Raw genomic sequence first — 23,895 nt, 5'->3', positions numbered from 1 at the left:
CTCCAAACCACATTTTTTGAAGAAAACACGTGTGAAATGTGAAACTTGAAATGAGCTACCAACACACAAACAGCTGTTGTTTGTTATTATAAAGATAGCAGTTATAAAGAAAAAGAATCTGGGTGAAAGAATGGATTAGCACACTCAGGTAGCAGGGATTATCGAGCTACAGAGAGAGCTGGAGGTGAGTAAAATGTTTTGCAGTGAAAAAGTAGCTGCCTGCCTCGGGGAGATGTTCTGATGCTTCGTTGAGTAGTTCACACATAACGACTGGCAACCGCAGACTCCTGTTCACAGCCTGACGGTCACCGAGCTCCCCGACCGGCAAATCAGGCTGAAAATTGCGTAGTGTGAACTAGGCTTAAACTACACAAAAGACTAACAAAGCGAGCAAAAGAAAAAGAAAGCCTGCACATCCAGTTGATTACAACTAGCTTATAAAACGGTCTGTGGGATCTTCTGCGGATTGTGCCAACATTTTCCAAGAAATTTGATAGGTTAGTAGGTGGTACTTTTATAGCGATGATCTCTTATCTGGAACGAAAGCTGTTCTGGAGCAGGTTAGCCGTCAACATAAAGTAAACATGGAAGAAAAAAGGGAGCCGAAGGCCAGGTCTCACCGTTAAATACAAGGCGTGGACGTAGGAGGTGCCCACGCTGTGGGTGTGTAGCACACAGGAAGGATTATGGGTAGGGCCGTGATCTGATTGGTTGGTTAAGTCGGTTGGTTCGGCTGCTGGAGCAAAAGTGAGGTGTTTAAAATGAGACTCAGAGACCAAGGATTAGATGTAGGATAATGCCGGCTTCTTATATTTGAAGATATGTATAAAAATAAAAATATTTGTTGGTACCAAAAATGAAAAAGTACAATAATAAAACAAGCAATGAATAAGGCAATTATTGATATCACAATCAGGCTATGACATCAGCATGAAATGCTTGCTTTCCAAATTTAAAGTGAGTATTTCACTCTTTGAAGTAGTTCTATAATTAAATTCCCGGGTGCACCCTTTAACCTGAATTTCTGTTAATAACACCACATTCAAGTTTGTTCAGATCCAGTTCAATAATACAATCCAATGGAATTCACACAGTACAACAGTAACCCTTAATTGCAGGAATGATTCCTACTACTCAGCTCCAAATTCTCAGTCCCAAGGTGTGAACAGGTGAGTTTGTTTAAGTGAGTCCAAAGTCCAAACAAAAAATGGATTTGTCGAAGGTAAGTCAGAGTTCAGAGTTCCATAGGGTTGGTGTATGGATGTGTGTGGGGGAAGGAGTGTGAAGGTGAGTGAAGGGGTTTTGTGTTGTAGTGGGGCCTACCACACCGCAAAGTGCAGTAGTAGCGGGACAGGTCCAGTGATCCTGAAGAGGGAATGGCTCCCACGATCATTCAAGAGGGAGGCTCGCCATCAATTTTCATCCGCAGATCCAATCCAGACAATGGAAAAAGAAGCACGCACACAAAAAAAACCTGACCTGTCAACAGACAGGGTCAGAGAAATATTCACTGCTTAAGTCTCATGCAATAATATACACTACATGAAATTCACAATACACAATGACATACATACTGTGGGTGTTTACTTTCTGTGCCTCTCTCTCAAAATTCAGCATATAAACATAAATAACTTGGCTGCACACAACCAGATAAGCTGCACATTAGAACAATTAAAGTTTTGATGCAAGTGCAAAATAAAGTAAGCTGAGTTTACACATTAAACAACACAGTAAACCAGCTTGTTCAACTAAAACTGTAGCTTCATATTCACTAAGTGCACATAAATAATTTAAGGTGCAAAGTAAGTGAACATTCTCACCGATTTCACCAGAGCGGCTGGACACACACCCAAAATGGCGGCGCCCAGTAAAGCCACAAGGTCTTCTAAAACCGAAACATACGAGACCGTATGCGACTTTCAGTACTTTCTCTCAGTGCAAAATAAATTAGCTTTCACAGTAAGGTGATAAAGAATGAACAAAAGCAGTTTTAAATGAATTACCTCGCTCTTGAATCAGCAAAGACTGCGCGTCGCGGGAAATCCTACGGACATCAAAGCTACCGACGCTGCTAGTAGTCGTCTCAAGCGCTATATCTAAACACTGAACTTACAACTAAACTCTCACAGCAGTTAACTACCACGTTTGTAGTGTTGAAGTTAGCCTCAGTGTAGTTCGTTTTTTAGCTGTATTTTCTCCAGGTTTCTCCGTTTTCACCCTCTACAGCAGCACTTCTGTCTCTCCACACACACAGCAGCGGGGAAAAAAAAACTTTCGCTCGCTCCCAGAGACGCGGGAGCAGGTGGGCGGGCCTACCTGCTGTCAGCCGATTGGCCAAACTAACCTGTCGGTCTATTTTGCCCTGGTAACTGAATTTTAACCCTTTAAAATCCTTAGATAATCTCTAAAGTTGCATTTCAAAAATAAAATCACTCATTCAGATTTTTATAGGCTTTTCCTATTTTTAAACCTAGATCATTTCATCTGTGTTACACCCTCCCCTTCTGAAGGTATGCACGTCCCTGTGCATATGCAGGGTGACGATGGAGTCACAAGTTTGTTTATAGTGCCTAAGATGGTTGTGGCTGTATGTCTGAGTAATCAAATCCCTGAAGGGAACTTGCAAACGCCTCACTCAGACCTTGGAAGAGGGCATTCGCCACAAACAATAAAGGGCTACCTAATCTTGTGTAGTTTAATCTCTCAGGCTTTCCATGTGTTCTATGAGAGCGACGAAGAGGGGTTTGAGCAACTTGGGGTCCGTCACTCTGTGCTTCTGCTGGTTTAGGCTGTTCAGTTACAGTGCTTGCCATTTCAGATCCCTCCTCTTCCGGGGATGTTGTTTCTGGCAACACAGGGAATTCCTCATTAATGTGAGACGACAACTCAGGTGGCTGCTGACATGTGTTCAGAGGATCATCAACAGGTAAGGTGTCAGATTCAGGTAAATCGTCATGTTCAGGTGGGATATCTCCACAAGGTGAGTTCACAGGTTCAGGTAAGTTGACAAGTTCTGGCTCTTGAATCTCTGGCTCCGGAGGTTCAGGTAAGTTCTGTGTGGATTCTTTGTCACTGTCCTCTGCAAGGGATTTAACCACAGATGGTACAGGAGTAGGAAACACATCAGGTGCATTACATTGTGTAGTCTCACAAGGATTGCTCAACTCGTGAGTCTCATGAACAGTGATTAACACATCAGGTTCTTGGGTAGGAAGATGAACAGATATCCAAGCAGGCATATCCTCTGAGTCAGAAAACTCCTCCTCCTCACCCTCATTGATGGGACTCTGTCTTGTCCTCCGTCTCATGACTGATGGTTGTTTGGGAGGCTCGTCCGTCAGAGTTGTTGCTGGCAGAAAGCCACAAGCAAGGAGCAGGTCGCGATGTACAGTACGCACAGGTCCATCTTTGCTTTCAGGCTTAACTGTGTAGACCGGTAAGTCACCAGCTTTCTTGACAACAATGTACACATCATCCTCCCACTTATTCGCTAGTTTGTGCTTTCCGCGCAACTTGACATTGCGGACAAGAACTCTGTCACCCACCTCCAGGGTTGAATTGACGACCCGTTTATCAAATCGCATTTTATTGCGATCTGCATTCTTCTGTGCATTAGAAGTAGCGATCTTGTAGCTCTCTTCCAAGCGAAACCTCAAGTCACTGACATATTGAGAATGTGACTTCTTGTCAGTGTTGATGGGCAACCCAAAGGCTAGATCGATTGGAAGCCTTGGTTGTCTCCCAAACATCAATTCATAGGGGGAGAATCCTGTCACTTCATTTTTCGTACAATTGTACGCATGGACAAGAGGTTTCACAAAGTCTTTCCAGTGCTGTTTTTCATGATGACTTAGTGTACCAAGCATTTGGAGGAGAGTGCGATTGAATCTCTCAACCGGATTTCCTCTCGGATGGTATGGAGTTGTACGCACTTTCTTCGTGCCAGTGAGCTCACAGAGTTCTTTTATAGTCTTTGACTCAAAGTCGGGGCCTTGGTCGCTATGTAGTCGCTCTGGAAAGCCATAATGACCTATGAAATTCTCCCACAGACTCTTTGCTACGGTGCGAGCTCGCTGGTTGGGTGTTGGCACAGCTACAGCGTACTTAGTGAAGTGATCCGTGATAACCAAAATATCTTTTGTGTTGGATCGGTCTGGTTCCAAGGACAAGAAATCCATACACACCAATTCAAGAGGCCTACTTGTCTTTATATTCATCAGTGGTGCGGCTCTCTCAGGTGGAGACTTCCTGCGTACACAACGCTCACAAGTTCCAATCATCTTTTCAATAGCCATATACATCTTTGGCCAATAAAATCTGGCTCTGGCTAGATCTACAGTCCGCTCAACTCCCATGTGGCCCATGTCATCATGGAGGCTTTTTAGTGCTACTGATCTTAGCTCCTCAGGAAGCACTAGCTGAAAGATGATATTGGGCCCATCTTGTCTCCTTCGATAGAGCACTCCATTGTGTAGCTCCAGCCGGTTGAGCTCACGCAACAGCAACGGGAGTTCAGGCAGTTCAACCTTAAGACGGGAAGGTGGAGTTTGACCAGTCTCCATTTGAATGATCACCTCATTGATTGCAGGATCAGATCTCTGCTTTCTCTTAGCTCATCCTCAGAAAGAGATGGGATGAGAGGAAACCCATCAATTTGCTCTTCCTGAAAGCTGTCTGGGATAGCCATGGAATGATGAGAAAGGGACTCAACTAAAGCTACCCTGTGGTTTGGGAATTTATCATTGCTGTCTTCAGCAATTTGGACAGTGTGTCGGTCACAGATAGCTTGGACTACATCAAGAGGAACAGTGTGTGAAGGTTCAACATTGCTCAGGTGATGAAGTGCAAACTGTCGGATTCTCTCACTTTCTTTTCTAGATGTGGGATCATCCTCTGGTGCTCCATGAGAGCGGCGAGACAGTGCGTCGGCATCTAGGTTTTGCTTGCCGGCTCGATACTGGAGTTGGAAAGAGTAAGTGGAAAGTGCTGACAGCCACCTGTAACTCGTTGCATCAAGTTTTGCAGATGTTAAGATGTAAGTCAGCGGATTGCTGTCAGTTACCACTTTGAAGTCCGTACCATATAAGTAGTCAGAGAATTTCTCAGTGACTGCCCATTTGAGGGCCAAGAACTCTAGCTTATGGGCAGGATACTTCATTTCACTTTTCGAAAGTCCTCGGCTTGCAAAGGCTATTGCTCTCATTTGGCCATCCTGGAGCTGATACAACGCGGCTCCCAAACCGATGGTGCTGGCATCCGTATGCAGGATGTAAGGAAGCTGGGGGTTGGCAAAACCCAGGACAGGAGCTGAAGTTAACTTTTGAATTATCAAATCAAATGCTTCCTGACAAAGGGATGTCCACCTCTGACCAAGAGGCTCTTTCGGGTTGTGGTACTCTTGGCTAGCACTCTTTTGAGGCTTTTTGCTTCCCTTTCTAAGTGGTGGATACCCAGAAGTTAGTTCGTTGAGGGGCTTGACGATCTGAGAGTACCCTTGGATAAACCTTCTGTAATATCCAGCAAAGCCTAGAAAGGACCTAAGTTCTTTCAGGTTAGTGGGGACAGGCCAAGACGTTAGGGCCACAATCTTCTCTGGGTCTGTTTCTACACCCTGCTCTGACACTACATGGCCAAGGTATCTTACAGAGGTCTGGAAGAATTTGCATTTTTCTGGAGCCAACTTCAATCCGTATTCCTTTACGCTGCAGTACACGCTTCAGGCGCTGCTCATGTTCTTCCAAGGATGATGAGAAAATGATCAAGTCGTCAATGAACACTAAAACCTCTTTCAGGTTAATTTCCCCCATACACTTCTCCATAAGTCGCTGGAAGGTTGACGGCGCATTTGTGATTCCCTGGGGCATCCTGTTGAATTCCCAGAATCCTAGTGGACAGACAAATGCCGTCTTCTGCTTGTCAGATTCTTCCATTTCAATTTGGTAATACCCCGACTTAAGATCAAGGACGGAGAACCACTTCGACCCTGCTAGGGCTGAAAAAGCCTCCTCTAGATTTGGGAGGGCATACGCGTCCTTGATGGTCTGAAGGTTTAGCTTTCTGAAGTCTATACAAAGACGAACAGAACCATCCTTCTTCCTTACAACGACGATGGGAGAAGCAAATGGGGACTCTGATTCCCGTATGACTCCTGAGTCGAGGAGCTCCTGAAGGTGTTTCCTTACTGCCTCCACGTCATGGGGATGTATTGGTCGGGGTCTGTATTTAAAAGGTGTCTCATCATTGAGCTTGATGTGGTGTTTGACCTTATCTGTGTGCCCAAAATCCAGGTCATGATGGGAAAAGACTTCTGGCATAGAATTCAGCATGTTTATCACACGTTCCTTCCATTCAGTGGGCAATGGAGAGTCTCCAAAATTAAAGCTCAAACTTTCAGACTGAGGGGAATCTTTCTGTGTTTCAGGTGGAGTTGATTCTTTCACCGTTTGCTCTTTGTGAAGGACACACCCTATGGCATTAACATCGGCCAATACCGTTTTAGGAGGTATGACAATGTCATGGTCAGTCTCATTCTTCAACACAACAGGCAATTTACAGGGTTGTTTCATGGGCAGGTTGATTAGGCTGGCCGACACCAATAGGCCACCTGGTAAGGAAGAGGCTGACGGCTGCTCAAGGATGACATACTTCTCAGAGTGAGCACTGGAGATGTTAACCAAGCCTTCAAGAACAACTGACTGCCGCGCAGGGACAACCTCAGGGCTCTTTCCTTGCAGCTTAGCCCAACCAATGTTACCACCGTTTGAGGTCTTCTGCCGCATTTCAAGGATTTTAAGAACAGCTCGATAGCCATTTGATGAAGGCTGAAAAGTAGAGCATGCAGGATCAGTAATGAAATCAGCATAAAGCGCATCAAGAGTGTTGGTGCCAATAAGCACCTGTTCCCGCGCTGCAGAGCGCAGGTGGGGAATGACCAAAGCCAGTGTGTGGATTTCAATTTCAGACCCTACAAAGTCTTTAGGAAAGGTAATGGAAAGATCAATATATCCCAAGTAGGGAACTGGTTGGCCGTTAGCACCCTCTACGTCAAGGAGATCATTCAGTGGATGAATAGCCAGCTCTGAAAGATGCTGCTTAAAAAAGGACTGGGGGACAGTAGTCACCTGTGACCCACTATCCAAAATACAGTTAACAGTTTCCCCTGCAATAGTAACTTGAGCTGTAGTTTTTGTTCCGACGAGGCCTCGTGGAAGTTTAACAGAGTGCTCTCTGAGCTGAGCTCTCTTCAAGACTGGCTTCTTAGGTTTGGGACAGGATTTGTCAGGTGTGGCTCCCATGTGTCCCTCGATGGGAGCAGATATCAGTTTAAATGAGGCTTTTCCTCAGGGACATTAGAAGCCTCCCAGATAGCTTGCCTTTCTCTCAACTGTTTTTTCTTGGCAGCTACAAGGGAAGGATTTGGCTCATTATCACAAGCTGAAGCGATGTGACCATCCTCGCCACACTGGAAGCAGTACCATGGACGTGGTTTGCTGTGGACCTTGGCAACAGGACTCTGATGTTGAGAAACTTTCTTTTTGACAGGGCGGGCCTCGACTTTAGCACTCTCAGCAAGGGACTTGGCTTTCTGTCGTGCAGGTTGTTCCTGTTTGTTGTTATCACGTTTCAGACTACTGACCTGAGCAGTAATGTCAGCTATTTGTTTCTTTAAAATGTCGATTTCAGACTCAGCAGTGGCATGTACTGTTTGCAGATGAGACATGACACGCTGCTTAGCGGCGCAAGGAGCAGGCTTGGCTGTGCCCAAATGCTGTCTCATACGGCTAACTTTTGCCGCCTGTTTATCCTCCTCTGTTCTTAACATTAACAGGAGTTCTGCAAAGGAAGGCGGGCTCCCCTTCTTTTGCTGTAGTTGGAGGTCAACTATAAGGGCATTATCCCAGCAACCGCGGCAGAATTGTTTAAGAAGCTGCTTGTCAAACTCAGACGCAGAAACACCTCCGCGCCTCATAGTCATGCTCAGACACACATGCAATCTCTGAAGAAAGGATGATGGCTTTTCTCCTTCATTCTGAAGTGTGCTCAGGAACCTGGCATAAAGTTCATCACCATCTTCAACTGCACCAAAAGCAGAGTCAAGTATATCAAGATAAGCAGAAGGTTTAGCCTGTGGACCTAAATGCTTAGTCATCTCTGCTGCAGGTGGAAGGAGGCTGTCAAGGATGCGGTGTGTGCAGTTTAAGTCAGAAATCGCTGGGTCTTTCATGAGGACTTCAACACTAGTGCGCCATGTGTCATAGTCTGCTTCGTTGTTGGGACGGGGACTTTTCCCTGAAAAAGCTCGAAGCCTACTTGGTATGGCGAAGTGTGATGTGGTTTCACTGCTGCGCACAACATGTTCAACTACCACTCGCTGAACACTGGGTGGGTTAAGGTCGAGTGTGGGCTGAAATGTGCCATTTGCTGCAGCAGGTGGAGTTGGCAGTGGAGTGAAATCGATCAGGTTTTTGTTTAGGGTCGAGGAAGTGCAAGGTTGCAGTGGATCGAGAGGTGATTCAAGGGCTGAAGGTTCAGAAGAGTTCGCAGGATGTGGGCTTGGGGAAGACAATAGATCACCCTGTGTGAGTGGTTCCGTTTGGGGAAGTGGTGTCTGCTCAAAGGAGGTGTCCTGACAACCATGCAAAGGAATGGTGGATGAAGCAAGGCTTGCCAATTCCTCTTTCAGCATTTGTTCCAGTGAATTTCCACTCAATTTTGCAATTTCCTGCAGCTGGGTCATGTATGCTCTAGTGGCAATGTTGCGAGCATTTAATGCATAAACACTTGCCAAGCTCTGTACTTCATAACTGGCACCTGGTTGAACAGAACTTTCAAGCTTGAGTGGCAGCAGAGGCTCTAATGTTAGCATGGCGGTGCCATATGTGAACTCTACTATCACGTGGTGGTGGAAGTCTGACTCTGGGGCATCTATGCGGAAGTGGCGGTTAATTGAACCATGTTTTTCAAGGAAAGTGGATACTACTTCGTCAATATCTGTGTCGGTTATCCCACTAACAACTACAGAATTGGGGATTTTAATCGATTCACGCATTACTATATCCATGTTGCTGTACTTGGTCTAAGATACCTGGCTTTAGAGTGTTGGACGTAACCAATTGTAGGAAATTGGACCAATAATGTCTCAGTTAAACACTCAGTATTGCTCCTGGCTGGCTCGCCACAACTGTAGCACACAGGAAGGATTATGGGTAGGGCCGTGATCTGATTGGTTGGTTAAGTCGGTTGGTTCGGCTGCTGGAGCAAAAGTGAGGTGTTTAAAATGAGACTCAGAGACCAAGGATTAGATGTAGGATAATGCCGGCTTCTTATATTTGAAGATATGTATAAAAATAAAATATTTGTTGGTACCAAAAATGAAAAAGTACAATAAAAAACAAGCAATGAATAAGGCAATTATTGATATCACAATCAGGCTATGACATCAGCATGAAATGCTTGCTTTCCAAATTTAAAGTGAGTATTTCACTCTTTGAAGTAGTTCTATAATTAAATTCCCGGGTGCACCCCTTTAACCTGAATTTCTGTTAATAACACCACATTCACGTTTGTTCAGATCCAGTTCAATAATACAATCCAATAGAATTCACACAGTACAACAGTAACCCTTAATTGCAGGAATGATTCCTACTACTCAGCTCCAAATTCTCAGTCCCAAGGTGTGAACAGGTGAGTTTGTTTAAGTGAGTCCAAAGTCCAAACAAAAAATGGATTTGTCGAAGGTAAGTCAGAGTTCAGAGTTCCATAGGGTTGGTGTATGGATGTGTGTGGGGGAAGGAGTGTGAAGGTGAGTGAAGGGGTTTTGTGTTGTAGTGGGGCCTACCACACCGCAAAGTGCAGTAGTAGCGGGACAGGTCCAGTGATCCTGAAGAGGGAATGGCTCCCACGATCATTCAAGAGGGACGGCTCGCCATCAATTTTCATCCGCAGATCCAATCCAGACAATGGAAAAAGAAGCACGCACACAAAAAAAACCTGACCTGTCAACAGACAGGGTCAGAGAAATATTCACTGCTTAAGTCTCATGCAATAATATACACTACATGAAATTCACAATACACAATGACATACATACTGTGGGTGTTTACTTTCTGTGCCTCTCTCTCAAAATTCAGCATATAAACATAAATAACTTGGCTGCACACAACCAGATAAGCTGCACATTAGAACAATTAAAGTTTTGATGCAAGTGCAAAATAAAGTAAGCTGAGTTTACACATTAAACAACACAGTAAACCAGCTTGTTCAACTAAAACTGTAGCTTCATATTCACTAAGTGCACATAAATAATTTAAGGTGCAAAGTAAGTGAACATTCTCACCGATTTCACCAGAGCGGCTGGACACACACCCAAAATGGCGGCGCCCAGTAAAGCCACAAGGTCTTCTAAAACCGAAACATACGAGACCGTATGCGACTTTCAGTACTTTCTCTCAGTGCAAAATAAATTAGCTTTCACAGTAAGGTGATAAAGAATGAACAAAAGCAGTTTTAAATGAATTACCTCGCTCTTGAATCAGCAAAGACTGCGCGTCGCGGGAAATCCTACGGACATCAAAGCTACCGACGCTGCTAGTAGTCGTCTCAAGCGCTATATCTAAACACTGAACTTACAACTAAACTCTCACAGCAGTTAACTACCACGTTTGTAGTGTTGAAGTTAGCCTCAGTGTAGTTCGTTTTTTAGCTGTATTTTCTCCAGGTTTCTCCGTTTTCACCCTCTACAGCAGCACTTCTGTCTCTCCACACACACAGCAGCGGGGAAAAAAAAACTTTCGCTCGCTCCCAGAGACGCGGGAGCAGGTGGGCGGGCCTACCTGCTGTCAGCCGATTGGCCAAACTAACCTGTCGGTCTATTTTGCCCTGGTAACTGAATTTTAACCCTTTAAAATCCTTAGATAATCTCTAAAGTTGCATTTCAAAAATAAAATCACTCATTCAGATTTTTATAGGCTTTTCCTATTTTTAAACCTAGATCATTTCATCTGTGTTACAATAGTCTTGCTCAAGTATACTGTGTGTTTCACTCCAACACGATATTGGTTTCTACTTTATCCAGCTACAGTGACGTAAATGGTTCTGAGCTGGTGAAATGTATTGGTGTAGCTGTAAAGCGCTATGGTTAATTTGTTTGTGCCTTCCAAAAACAGTTCAAATTACTGCTGCAAAAATAAAACTGTCAATAAAACTGATCAAGGTTTGGTTAGGTTTAGGCACACAAACAACAAAGGTTTGGGGAAGATAATGTTTTGGGTTAAAATTACTACTTGGGGAAACATTGTTGTCATGGTAAACGAAACTAGTGTTGACTGTCTGTAGGAAATGGGAAGCCAACAGCATTCTCTCAGAGTCAGAATTTGAGGTTTTGTTGACCCATTCATCCACGTCGACCTCCTCCCTGTACGGACTTTGTGGCTCTATAATAACCTCATACTATTTCCTCCTTTGCTCCCGGAGGATCTGTCACTCCTGTCCTGTGGACAATGTTTGGTCATTTGCTGAAAAAACTGATGCTGTCGTTGTTGTTTTGCTATGGAGGAACACTAAGTGGAACACCAGCCAACCTGAAAGTGGTGTCAGGATAGTAACTCTCTTTTCTCAGACCAAACTAAACCCAACCTTACTGGCCAGGTCGCATTTTTTTCTCTGAATTCCCTTAGGCTTTTTTATTTTATTCAGCAGTTATTCTATTTGTAAAAAAGTCTAATCAGAGCTTGTACTTTTATATTTAGAGCTTTTCAGCTGGGCCAAGGTTACACATACAGTATATGAAGTAATAATAAAAAAAGGAGACGTTAGAATGAGAAAGATTTACTTTGAACAGTGTTTGTCTGTTAGAAATGTTGCTCTTTTAAATAACATTTGCTCAGAGCTATCAGTACAGTGGTACAGGAACAGTAGCTTATAGTGCCAGCAGTGACTATTTAAATACAGTGCTCTCACAAAGTACGTCACCGTTGCAGCAGTCCATATAAATAATTGAAAAGCTCAGTGAAAGTCAGTTGCAGCCAAAGATGATTGCTGGAGATGAAAATCAAGCAAAAGTACACATTTTTCACTACTACCTGATTGAATTTGGCTCCACCTATGTGGCAGCAGAGAAAAGTAGTCATTCTGGCAACACGGGATCGCTGGAGGGATTAAATCCCAAAGATTTATATTTTGCAGTTCCTTCTGTTTTCTCAGTCTCTCTTCTTCCCTTCATTTCCTCATCTGTCTCTCCCTCCATTGCTTTCTTTGTCAGTTCCTTAAAACCTCCTTACGTCACGCTCCGATTAAACGCACCGTGCTCTGTGTAAAATCCATTAACTCAACATACCGATACACAACTATCACCCAGATGGGAGCTGAGTGTGTATTGTGCGAGCGTCATGTTGAGGCGGCGGGAGATGCAATCAAACAGAGATGTGGCGAACAAAACCAGCGAAGGATGGAGGGAGAAAGGGAGGGAGAGATGGAGAGAGTAGCCAGGGAGGTAAACTAAATGTGACATCTCATATTTGACTTTTCACTTCCAATTAGCTGACACGTCCAAGATAAGTGGAGGAAAGATTACTGGTCTCATTCTTTTAGACAAAGGGCTGAGTGCATTTGTTGTTTCAGGCATGTAAATGTTACATTTAGGCCCTTTAGCTTATTGTCTTATGTGACTGATGATTAGCAGGTTGGAGTTCTGTGTATGGGGGGGGGGAGCTGACCTGACCTGACCTGACAATAGAGTTTAATTTTCACATCCATGAGATTTGATCGATTTTCTGTGTACCATTTTATATGAGCAATTGCCAATAATTGACTCCTTTTTACAACTTTTAAAGGGAAATTTCTGTTTCATACAACGCAGATCTTTTTTTTCATGCTTACCTCACAAGTTAATTGCTAAGATGTGGAAGCATGGTGACATTGCTAGGGCACTGAGAATCGAAAACCGTCAAGTATCAAATGTTGTCTTTTGCCAATTATAGATTGTGTTTTGTTTAGAAAAACCTCTTGTACAGCTGCTTTTTTCATTCCTCAAAGTAAGACATCCAAAAAGTTTAATTTTGCTTAAACCTGGGTATCGCATCAACTCCGGTATCAAAACATTTCAAAAGATACACAGCCCTAGACATTGCTAAAAAGAATTAACAAACTCCCAAGGTTAGCTTAGCCAAACTTATAAAGAAATAAAGGCAGAAATTATGACCCAAACTGTTTTGTTGTAAACATTCATCACAGATTACTATAGAGTTGCTATAGTCAGTAAATTCTAAAAAAAATCCTATAGTCTATGCGACTGTCATCTTGTGTTAAAAAGTAGGCATTGGTACATATTTATTTATTATAATTACTTTTTTTTTTTTTTTTTTTTTTTTTTAAGGGAAACTTGCAAAGTAAGATTTTCATTGTATGGTCTAAAGCCGTTATGTTTTTTTGTTTTTTTTTACTGTGCTTATGACAATAAACTTCTTGAACCTTGAATCTTGTTTGCTGCTGCAGAGGAAATAAAGTTCCTTTTTACAGTATGAACGTCACCACAACGTCTCGCTACCATGTTACATCAGAAGAGCGGTCCAGACGTTACTCTCTCCTGTGCTGGCACAGCACTAGAAGTGAGGAGATAGGTCTATGCGTTACCAGGTACAAGCCAGGCAAAATACTTCCCAGTGACACAGTACTGAATGGTAATTTTGCTTGTAAGGCCCAGCCCTTATTTACACACTGTCAGTCTATTAAATGTTGACAGAAAATTATAAATTTACTCTGTGTGTTATGGATTTCGTCTCTGTCAGCCTCTGTAGGACAAAACACACCGTGTATCGTGTACGACACTCTTTACCTATAGAATAGCTTTGTCACTCATGTGAAAAGACTCATATTGAAGTGTGTGCGTACGCATGCGTTTGTGTGTGAATGGCTGCTACAACGTGGGTGCCTGCTCAAGCGAACAAGAGAGGCTACAGTTATCTTCACCTCTAATTACACACTGGGAACACCTCTGCTGTGTGTATTGGCGTACTCAGTCACACAATTTTAGAACCTTTTGTGTGTGACTGTGTTGGCGTGTGCGTGCATACTGTATACGTGTGTGTGTGTGGTGTGTGTGTGTGCACCCCGCAAGGCCCTGGGGTTACAGGCAGCTTGGTGACAGTGCAGATGGGATAACATATGACATGTGAGTGACTGAGTATGTGTGTGTGTGTCTGTGTATGTGTATTTGTGTGTGCGCGTCTCAGTCCATCTGGGCTCCCCTCTGATCGACCGGGGCTCCCTCTGCTCTCTGTGGCCCACTGGGGAGCCGGCGGGACAAGAGAGAGAGCACCTCCACCAATTCTTTTACCACACCATAGCTTTATATAAATGCTGTTAGGAATATTAACATGACATGTTTCGTCTGTCTTAAAGGGCTATTCCAAAAGCCTTGAAGTGGAATTATATTCCTGTTCAAGATCTTTGCAATTATATGCAGTTTGGGTTTTGTTTGATTGCAATGTTTTTTATGTGAACTCCTACTCATCCATCCATTGTCAACCGCTTATCCTGCGTACAGGGTCGCTGGAGCCAGTCCCATCTGACTTTGGGCGAAAGGCAGGGTACACCCTGGACACACAACCACACCTAAAGGCAATTTTGGAGACAAAAATTAACCCAGCCTGCATGTCTTTGGATGGTGGGAGGAGAGAACCCACGCGGACACGGGGAGAACATGCAAACTCCACACAGAAAGGCCAAAAGCTGAATGGCGTAGTTCACAGAAAGTAACACGGGATCTGCACTGCTTTGAAAAAATGACAACAAAGAGTGAAATTATTTCACTTCAGTTAGTAGCCGTTGAAATTATGATAATTTCTTTATTATGTTTTCTATAAAACTTCAATTAAAAGCAAAGTCCAGTTAGATGCCAATCCCTTTTACTGGCCGGGTATGGCTACATGTTTTGACAAATAAGTACAGGTCTTAATTAGATGCTGGGTCTGGTTTTTATAGTTCTTTGATAGATCTTTGATGTATAAAACCTTTTAAAGCCCACCATATCGTCCACTTGAGCTAGCTCTTAGTAGGGATGCACCAATCCGACTTTTTCATTACCGATACCTGTACCTGGGCTTTGGGTATTGACCAATGCTCGATCAGACACCAGTGTAAAATTAATAAGCTGTAAACCTCACTGTGAGGAAGAGACTGGGAATCGTTCTTTTAAGTTTCAACATCAGGCTTGACTTAAACATTGCTTTCTAACTTTGTGAAACAAAATGCTATGTTAGCTCTCCTAGCAAAATTTTCAGGTCGACCCGCGCACTGCTGATGTATTGTGTATAGCCCGTAATTGAATTGAATAAATCGATCCCCTTTGTCATCGATACCCGATCCAGCTATTTGAGTCAGTATCAGGCCGATATCAGTATATGATCGGTGCATCCCTTGTTCTAAGCTGCTTCGATCATGCATACAAATATAAATGTTTAATTAATGTCAATATGGACATGCACATAATTGGATCAGCTAGATTTTCCACAATTCAATCGTTCATTTCATTATATAGAAGTGATGAGCACTTAAGTTCTTCCAGATTTACCGGCATGGTTAACAAGAGAGACAGGGAAAAAAAAGTGGTTACTAGTCCCTACCTTTAAAGCGCTCATAACTTCCAAATATGTTTCCACTCCACGATTATTTGTATTATTTTTATTTGATTATTTCCTTTAGTCCGTAATGGTCCACCGATCAAATAATCAAAATGGTTTTGTAGGTGTGCTCAGTATTTTCTTCAGTTTCACTTTGATTAATAGCCCTAGTATATACTATACCAGGCTTCATTAAATATTTCTTAATTTTAAATGTTTGCTTACTAAACTTTCTTTGTAGTAAGGAAGCCTTTCACGTTAAAACAAATGTGTCTCCTAAAAAATTACATTAATGATACCAATATGCAACTGCAAATAAGTAAAAAAAATAAATAAATGCCGCCCCGAATTTCGATTTTATTAACCATCAGAGGAAACTTATCTTCAAAATCACAAAATTAATAATAGTGAATTAATAGTAATATATTTGCAAAAATGTGGACTGTTAATGTATTTTAGTTTTTCCTACAATATCAACTCTTAGCAACTTGACCATGATTAACATTTCTAAGGTTAGGTTTGGGCAACTCAAAGCACTTAGTGAAGTTAATAAGAAGATGATGGTCTTGGTTAAATTATTTTTTTTTAAATCAACAGTTGCCTCCACTGATGGGTAATACAGGCACCAGGTTTTGACAAAGAAGATGAATGCTAAGAATAACAAAGATGATATATCTGGTCATGTTTCCTCCAAAGCATATTTGGCAAAGCAATTTTGTAGTATATCCATTAGTTAGAGCAGACATGGTCCAAAAATACTACTATAATCAATTACATGATATTTACACTGACTACATTTCTATAGCCATCGGTAGAATGGTCACCATGCACACAATATACAGACACTTTTGCCTACATTTGGACCAGTTATGACACACGATGCCCTGCACTGCCTGCATACAGTACCTGTATATCCATTCTCCAATGAATAATTAGGCTGTTTTTTGTGTACAGCACAAGTTCACATGTGATTACATGCTGCGTACACTGTATCTTAGTTTAATTGGGTCATTTTTGTGTTGAATCCAAGTTTTTCTTTTGCTGGCATAGGCTTCATGTTGCAGAGCCAATGGCATTGGGTTTTTACCACCACAAAGGCGAGACGCTGAATGCACAGTACACTGTGTGAATCCGACATTGTGCATTGTGTCCCCATGAGACTTGTCACTCTCTCTTGTTCATGGGATCCAGGTCCATGGCTATTTTGTGCGGCTGGCCAGGGCCACGTGGTGTTGAGGGGAAAGGCTGTGGGATTTGGACTGATGGAGGCATTGGAGGGATGGTGTGTGTAGTTGGGATGAGAGGGAGACAGCAGGGAGCTGGGCAGTCGGTTTGTTCCTGTTCCATACATGGGCTGGAGGCCAGAGTCTGGACACAGAGGATGAGAGATGATGGAAAGAAAGGGAGCAGGAGTCATAAGAGAGGGCAGTTACGAGTAGAGAGAGATTGAGAAAGAGGTGGGGCGTTGGGAGAAATTAGACATGAGGTCTTTATGACCAAGGCAGGAAGGGTTAGGATAAAGAAGAAGATGAAGAGAAAGAGGGGAAGAAGAAAATGTCACCAGAGGGGGGGGGGTACTTGTCCGGTCCGACCAACACTGAGATGTTAAAGAGGACTTAATGACGTCTGACAAGTGCAATTAATAATTAAAAAAGGACCCGACGGTCATGCAGCTAGCTTGTGACAATAACTGAGGTTACACTCCTGTGACATGCCTACTCTCCTGCCCTTCGTCCTCCTTTCCTCTTTAGTCGCAATTTTGTCATCTTTTCATTTTCCTCTTATCACTCTCTTCCCTCCCCCTCTCTGTCTGTCTGTGTAATTTTGGCACTTATGTTCGTACCACACCCCTGGCCCCAACCCTGCCCTCTGTCGCTTTATCCATCACCCATCCACTCTCTCATCTTTCTCTCCAACATCTCTCTTGCTCTTTCACTCCTCCCTCACCCTTGAGCGGCTCACGCAAAACTGCAGTTGTCACTATCAGGTGTTGACGTGTTGCCCTACTTGATATTCATTGGTGAGATTATTTGGAAGTGTGTGTGTCGGGAGGGAGGGGGGTCACAGGAGAGGGGGTGATGGAACGGATGTGTGTGTGCTGGTTAGGGATGGGGGTTGGAGGGTGTACAGGGTGTACATGAAGCATCATTACCATATCAAAGACAAGCTAGGCTTTCTGTCCTAATGGTAATTACACTGCCCACAATTGGCGCTCACTGCTCGGATCACAACAAGAAAAAAATTTCAAAAAATGGATAGAGGGATGAGGAGGAGGGATATTAAAGGGGAGTGGAGGGGGGTACAACTGGCTGGGGCTTTCAGGTTATGTTAATACCGCTCATCTATTTAATTAGTGGCTGGCGTTGGGCTTTGTTTACATCTGACGTGCCCCTTCTAGGAAAGACAGATGAGAGAGAGGGAAACGGAGAGAGAGAATGGTGAGGATGAGTGAGAATGAGCGAGTATCAGAATAGAGAATAGCAAAGTGGTTTCCGGGGCTGGGTGGTGGGATGGCTGGACTGCGGTGTGACTGCGCCTCTTGAAGCTGTAATGAGGTCCATTGTGGTTGGACCTTTGAAAGGCCTCCTGGCTCCACCTTGTTCGCTTGTCTCTGGAACTGGGTAGCCCAGGCGTTGGGAATCAGCTCAGACTGCTGCCAGGAATAACTCCTGCCTGTCTGCCTGCCTGTTTCTCTGTCTGACTGGCAGAGTGGGTTACTACCTGACTCTCTGCCAAACTGAAGGACTGAGTATATGAGAGTGAAATTGACCCATTGACTCGATGACTGACTGGCTACATGACTGATATGACAGACGCTTTAGCAATGCACTTTTGCCTTTAAAAATGTTAGTCTGTCTAATCTGCCCATGTGTAATGGCGAAAGCGTTTAAATCTGTTCCGAATAACCACGGTCGAGGCTCAACAGCATCCATGGTATTACACAAGTTTGCACACATGAAAAGTGACAGATGTAGCTCTGTCAAGAATGAAGAAAGAGAGCTTGAGAGAGGACAAACTTGGCCTACTTTCACACCTCTGCAATCTTGGCCAATCAGGGCTTTAAATTGCATAGACTGTTCGATTATCTGTTTTCATATCCAGGGTATTTCAGATGGTGTTAGATGACTGTCAGACTATTCAACTGTTTCTCCAGGCAAGAACTGGTTGATTCTACAAAAGGATTGTGGTTGTGATTAAAGTATGGTTAGGGTTAAGCAACAAAACACTTAGGTAAGCTTAGGGAAGGATCATTGTTATTGTTAATAAAAGTGCAAATATTTATTGCAGGTTTGTGACTTGACACAAATAACAGTATCCTGTAGATGTGCTAAAGCCAGTACACCACTCGGACCTCCACACCCTTACTTTTAGCACCGCTACACATAGAGCACACTACTCCCTTAGTGACAAAGAATGTTAGTACTTATCGAACATTGTGCAGAATCATTCAATACAGACATAATTCAAATAGATGCAGAGCTGGGCTGTCTGACTTTACACTTGACTAACTTGCTACCTGATTGTGATGACTAATTGAACTTTGTGTGTCTTTTCGATGACTACTTTATTAAGGGTATGTCACAGTATGTCTTAAAAAACGTATGTTTACTGAGGGATGTCTCACCTAGGGCTGGGAACTTCAAAGCTGCACTGACTGAATTGTTTCAATACTAACGAGTATCGAAAAATGCCTTGTAATTTGGTACCAAATTCTGATACCTAAGGAGTAAATCTCATCAGCGTCAGTGAGCATGCAGCATGCTTGAACCGTGATCTAATAATCCTGGTGATTGGCTGGCTAACGTTAGACAGATGCACGGGGCTCACTGTTTTATTTAATATTTTACTGACAGCTGCTTATCTGCACATATATATGTTTTTCTGTTCTGTTTATTACTTTTTTCACCTTGTTAGCTGTGCACCACACGTGTATCTGCTTGTTGGTGATGAGTACGTTCACCACACCGTCAACTGATATGAAAGCCCGGTGCATCTTCACCTTGCAAGCTAGCAAACATCTCCCCTATACAGCACGTTTTTTGTATCCTGTATAGAAAAAAAAAATGCTTCGATAAGCCCTGTGAATCCTAATCGAATCGTGAGGTGCCTATTCCCACCCCTATTTGTAGTATTATTATTTTATATAGTCCAATACTGTAGATACTGTAATCAGTTCTTCATTGTAGTCCATTTATCCAGGTTGAGTTAAGTGCCCAGAGAAAAAACGGTCTCACCTCAGCTTTGGTTGCTGCCTGCCTGATCTGCTTCATCTTGTCCATGAGCTTTTTGGGCTCCAGTAAGAAAGAAACATCCTTTGAAAAATGTATTGTTGACATTACAGACACTATAGTCATGTTTTACTACTGTGCCTGACCAACTAACTGAATGGATACCTGACAGATAGTGTACTTACAGACCTGCTGTATAGGCCGCCTGGCTTGGTTGCTTTGCTCTGTTACTGTGTATGACTTTGTCCCAGCCCATGTTTGGTTTGAAGACATGATCTTTGGGACTGACTTTTTGCATGCAATTTGCCTATGCATATGAGTCTTAACGCCTGAACGCACACATCTCCTGAATACCTGCGTGTGCATTTGTATCCACTTCTTAAAAAGGGGCTTGTGATGGGTATTGTAATAGAACCCATTTTACAGCACTTTCAGGGGAAAGTGAACGGGGAAATGAGAGGAAAATGAGAGGGAAATGAGGATTTTTGCCTCTGTTAGAGTAAGCCATCATAACTCTTCTGCACATAGTTGATAGCTGTTGCAGGTGTTTCCTAGACCTCGGACAGCACTTCATCAATATTCAATATTATGCTGTAAAATTAATGACATATTTATGTCTACGTGTGTGAATATGAGTACGCAAATGCATTATCGCCACTGGATAAAGAGTGTAACCTGCAAAAATTCACTGACATTTTCAAAAGGTCCGTAACGGCGAAGATTTAAAAAAAACCTTTCACTTCAAAGAGCAGACAGACATAGACAGATATAGAAAGAAGCCTTTGGTGCTAAATGCGTGCCATTTCACCTAGTAGCGCTGAATGACTGGATGTGGGGTTTTTTTTGCCCACGGTTTACTTGAAACCCTGAGTATTGTCGCCATCTTCTTCAAGGACCTCCAAGAGAGCGTCTTTGAAAAACACTTGTCTCCCAATTGGTGGTGGGTGGGTGGTGGGTGCTCAAGTCAGCTGAAGAAGACTCACAAGAAAGGCTGTGTGATTTTTTTTTTTTTTTTTTTTCCAAGATCTTTGAACACTGAGAGAAAAGAGAGGAAAGTTTAGGGATGAAAAAAGGCAAGAAACAGAGAGGGATAGATGATAAGATAGGTATATGAGATAAACAGTGATGGAAATGTATGGTTGTGGGAGAAAAGGACAGAGGACTGCAGTAGTCGTGTTACTGAAAAGAGGGCAAGAGAGGAGCGACTGATTGTGCTCACGGAGAGAAAAGAGAGAGAAGAAACAGGGAGAGGAGAGGGAACAGCCCACATGCTATCACACTGTTTTTAATAACAGTGTAGCGGCGACCCAAGGCCTCCACGTCCACGCAACGGCTGTGCAATGTCTGCTCGGCGTCTGTGCCGCACACAAAAGGGCTCCAATCCAAAAGTCAAACCATTCTGCTCTGTCTGTCAGCTATAGGCTGCAGTGAGGCAGAAGCAGTTGAGGACCTCTGCCTCTCAACTTACGTATATTTACCCAGGGAATCTGTGCTGAGGGGGCTCTACATCTCTCTTCATCCATAAAACGCTGCTCCACACTCTTAAGGCCATGTCCGCACTAGTGAGGGTAGACTCGTATGCTGGTTATATTTGAAGTCTAGACTAGCATTTTCACATCATCTTGGAGAAGTTCATCATCAACGTTGATCCTCCAAAATAACAGAAATATGTGATATTTTTCCCATTTACAGTATGTACCGTAAGCTGTCAGTATACTTACTTGAAAACGAACTGACCGTCTGACCATGTATAAAAGCCTTCTGTTGCAGAGAGGGGTGAGAGCTATAATCATTCAAATGGGGATAATGGCACACACTTTAGGACAATCTTTCCATGAAGGCATTCATAGTGTTGTAATTAGTAACTGTATTAATGAATGGAAAAAGATAGAGAAGTTAAACCCCTGCTTACTTTCTGACCTCCGTACACCTGGCCAAGGCAGCGTGAAGTTGGCATGATTTCCAGATTGTTTTGGAAAGTTATTGAAATTTTCAGACACAGCTCCCTGTTACTTCTGACATTGGAAAGGAATTTGAGGTGAGGGTGCTGTCTGACCATCAAACAAGCACTTTATTGACACCTTTACACTTACAATAATCAGGCCAAAGCGACTTCTTTAACACCCATGGTCCGCTTGAAGATTTAGAGCCTTGCTCGAGGACACCTCAGCTGCTTTCTGATGATAGATGTAGAGGAGTGCTCCCGGTAGAGTCATGCAAAAGTTTGAAATCACCTGCCACTAAAGGTTGATTTGGTACAGTCAGATGGCTAAGAGGACTATTCTATATTTGTGAATGGTCCTTAATGTTTGAGGTTGTAAAGTCCTATTTACAAATATAATTATGTATGAAGGGTTTGAAGTAATTTTTGTACAAGGGTACAAAAATCACCAGTCATTGGTAAAAGAAATTGGAAACTCTACATTAAAATCTGTGCTGATCCCTGTTTCAGTATCAACTACACAATAATGCCTATAACAACTGGAATTAACAGCCGGTTGTTTTTGCAGAGCTGTTCTTAAAACTTCAAACTAGAAATAGAAGTTTAAGTGAAGAAAAGCCTCACAGTGAACAACGTACTAAACTTCTATTTTCACTAGGAATCACATGGTTCTCTGATGACTAAATTAAGGTCCAGTAGGAGGCGTACTCAGCGCAAGCAGCTCAATCCTGTCCTCCACCTCCCTCCCTCCCTCTCAAAGTCTCTCCATCCACTCCTTTCACTCACTTCTTCCTCCTCTCCTCACAGTGTATCAAGTGCATCATCCTCTCACACCTCACTTTGCCCTCGAGAACAGCACCACGCTCACACACACACACACACACACACACACACACACACACACACACACACACACACAAACACAGCGCACATGCACGGGCAGCACCTCGTAAGCGAGATAAGGAACTTGTGACTCCAAAGGGTCCGGCTTCTGTCACCCTGCTACCTCGCCTAGACCACATGGCCTCTGGTGCAGAGGGGAGCGAGAGAACGGAAAGAGGGTGTGGAAAACAGGAGTAGAAGGGGAGAAAAAGAGCTCAGGAGCAAAAAAAAAAGGAAATGTGATAAAGATGCAGACGACGGAGAGATGAAGAGGAAGAGGGACGATGGGCCAGATGAGCAGAGAGAGGAGAGAAAAAGGCAGTGAGACACAGAGACCTTAAAAAAACAAAAAGCAGCAAGCGAGGGGCAGCAGTGCCAGCAGAGAGGGACTGTTGTTTTCGGTGCATGTCGTCGGTTGGCTTTCCACCAGTTAGCATGAGGCAGATGCAACTGGGAGTGCTTGGTAATTATCGCGGTGAACCTCCCTCAGAGCACATGTGCTTTCCCGCTCGCTAATCCTCACAAAGATTCAACGTGGCCAGTCTGGTTTTCAACATTTAACCCCTGTTAAAACAATAGACATAAAACAGGGGGAAAGAACAGCAGCACAGATAGTATATCAAAACTGTGGCTGCGTTGAGGCTACTGTTTGGTTCGTCAGAGCAAAGAAACACATTTCAGATGGCAACTTCTGCCATCTTTTTTTTGCTTGTTTGTTTGCGATCAACATCTCTCAGAGCATCCCACTCTCTTCGGTGTGACTGGTGCATCCACCGTCGTCTCTTATCGTGACGTGTTCAGAAGCCCCCCCGCACTCCGTTTCAACAGGTGTTTGTGGATCCCACCGTCGGAGAGTCGGCTCCTGCAAACTCCTGATAAGCCTCCGTACTCACGACTCACCCAGTCACCGATAGAATCTGCATATACCTGCAATCACATGCTCCAGCCAAGTGATAGAAGCATTCCCTCGCTGAATGGCAGAGATATGTTATCTCCATCAGCTGTGGCTCCCTGCACTTTGAACATAGTATTCAGATACACTTGGACTCACTTTACATAAACTACAGTCACAGCCACATTGGTCAAACTGCCCTGTGTTTAAGCACCTTAACAGTGTATTTAGGATAGAACTGAACTTAATAAACTTGTGGGGGAATTATCAGTTTAACTCATATAAATGTCAGAACTAATGTTGCCTAGTAAAACAGATTATCGTATGGATTAC

At 43.3% G+C, this 23,895-nt stretch overlaps 1 protein-coding gene and 1 long non-coding RNA gene across 4 annotated transcripts; both read right to left on the bottom strand.

Annotated features, from left to right (window-relative positions):
- Positions 1-782: 782 nt before the first annotated feature.
- Positions 783-4,599, bottom strand: LOC119888541. Of its 2 annotated transcripts, XM_038699145.1 has the most exons (3): positions 2,004-4,599; positions 1,821-1,885; positions 783-1,479 (listed from the first exon to the last, which is right to left on the bottom strand). In XM_038699145.1, exon 1 carries the CDS (start codon positions 4,560-4,562, stop codon positions 2,571-2,573), a length of 1,992 nt encoding a protein of 663 aa, XP_038555073.1. In that variant the 5' UTR covers positions 4,563-4,599; the 3' UTR covers positions 783-1,479; positions 1,821-1,885; positions 2,004-2,570. The 2 variants fall into 2 exon arrangements, with proteins under 2 accessions (XP_038555073.1, XP_038555072.1); XM_038699144.1 differs by having other exon boundaries at positions 1,821-4,599.
- A 4,798-nt stretch (positions 4,600-9,397) lies between these two features.
- Positions 9,398-11,008, bottom strand: LOC119888542. 2 transcript variants are annotated; one of them, XR_005441900.1, is made up of 3 exons: positions 10,520-11,008; positions 10,337-10,401; positions 9,398-9,995 (listed from the first exon to the last, which is right to left on the bottom strand). It is a non-coding gene; the product is annotated as an uncharacterized LOC119888542 (long non-coding RNA). The 2 variants fall into 2 exon arrangements; XR_005441899.1 differs by having other exon boundaries at positions 10,337-11,008.
- Between the last annotated feature and the right edge of the window lie 12,887 nt (positions 11,009-23,895).

This window comes from Micropterus salmoides, unplaced genomic scaffold (genome assembly GCF_014851395.1).
Source record: "Micropterus salmoides isolate LMB-PRFRI ecotype aquatic unplaced genomic scaffold, ASM1485139v1 Ms_hic_scaffold_5, whole genome shotgun sequence".
Taxonomy (NCBI): domain Eukaryota; kingdom Metazoa; phylum Chordata; class Actinopteri; order Centrarchiformes; family Centrarchidae; genus Micropterus; species Micropterus salmoides.
Note: the sequence above shows the minus strand (reverse complement) of the source record. Positions and strands in the feature narration are given on the sequence as shown.

Coding starts and splice junctions, on each gene's coding strand:
- LOC119888541 (XM_038699144.1), bottom strand. CDS start 4,562: ATGGAGACTGGTCAAACTCCACCTTCCCGTCTTAAGGTTGAACTGCCT.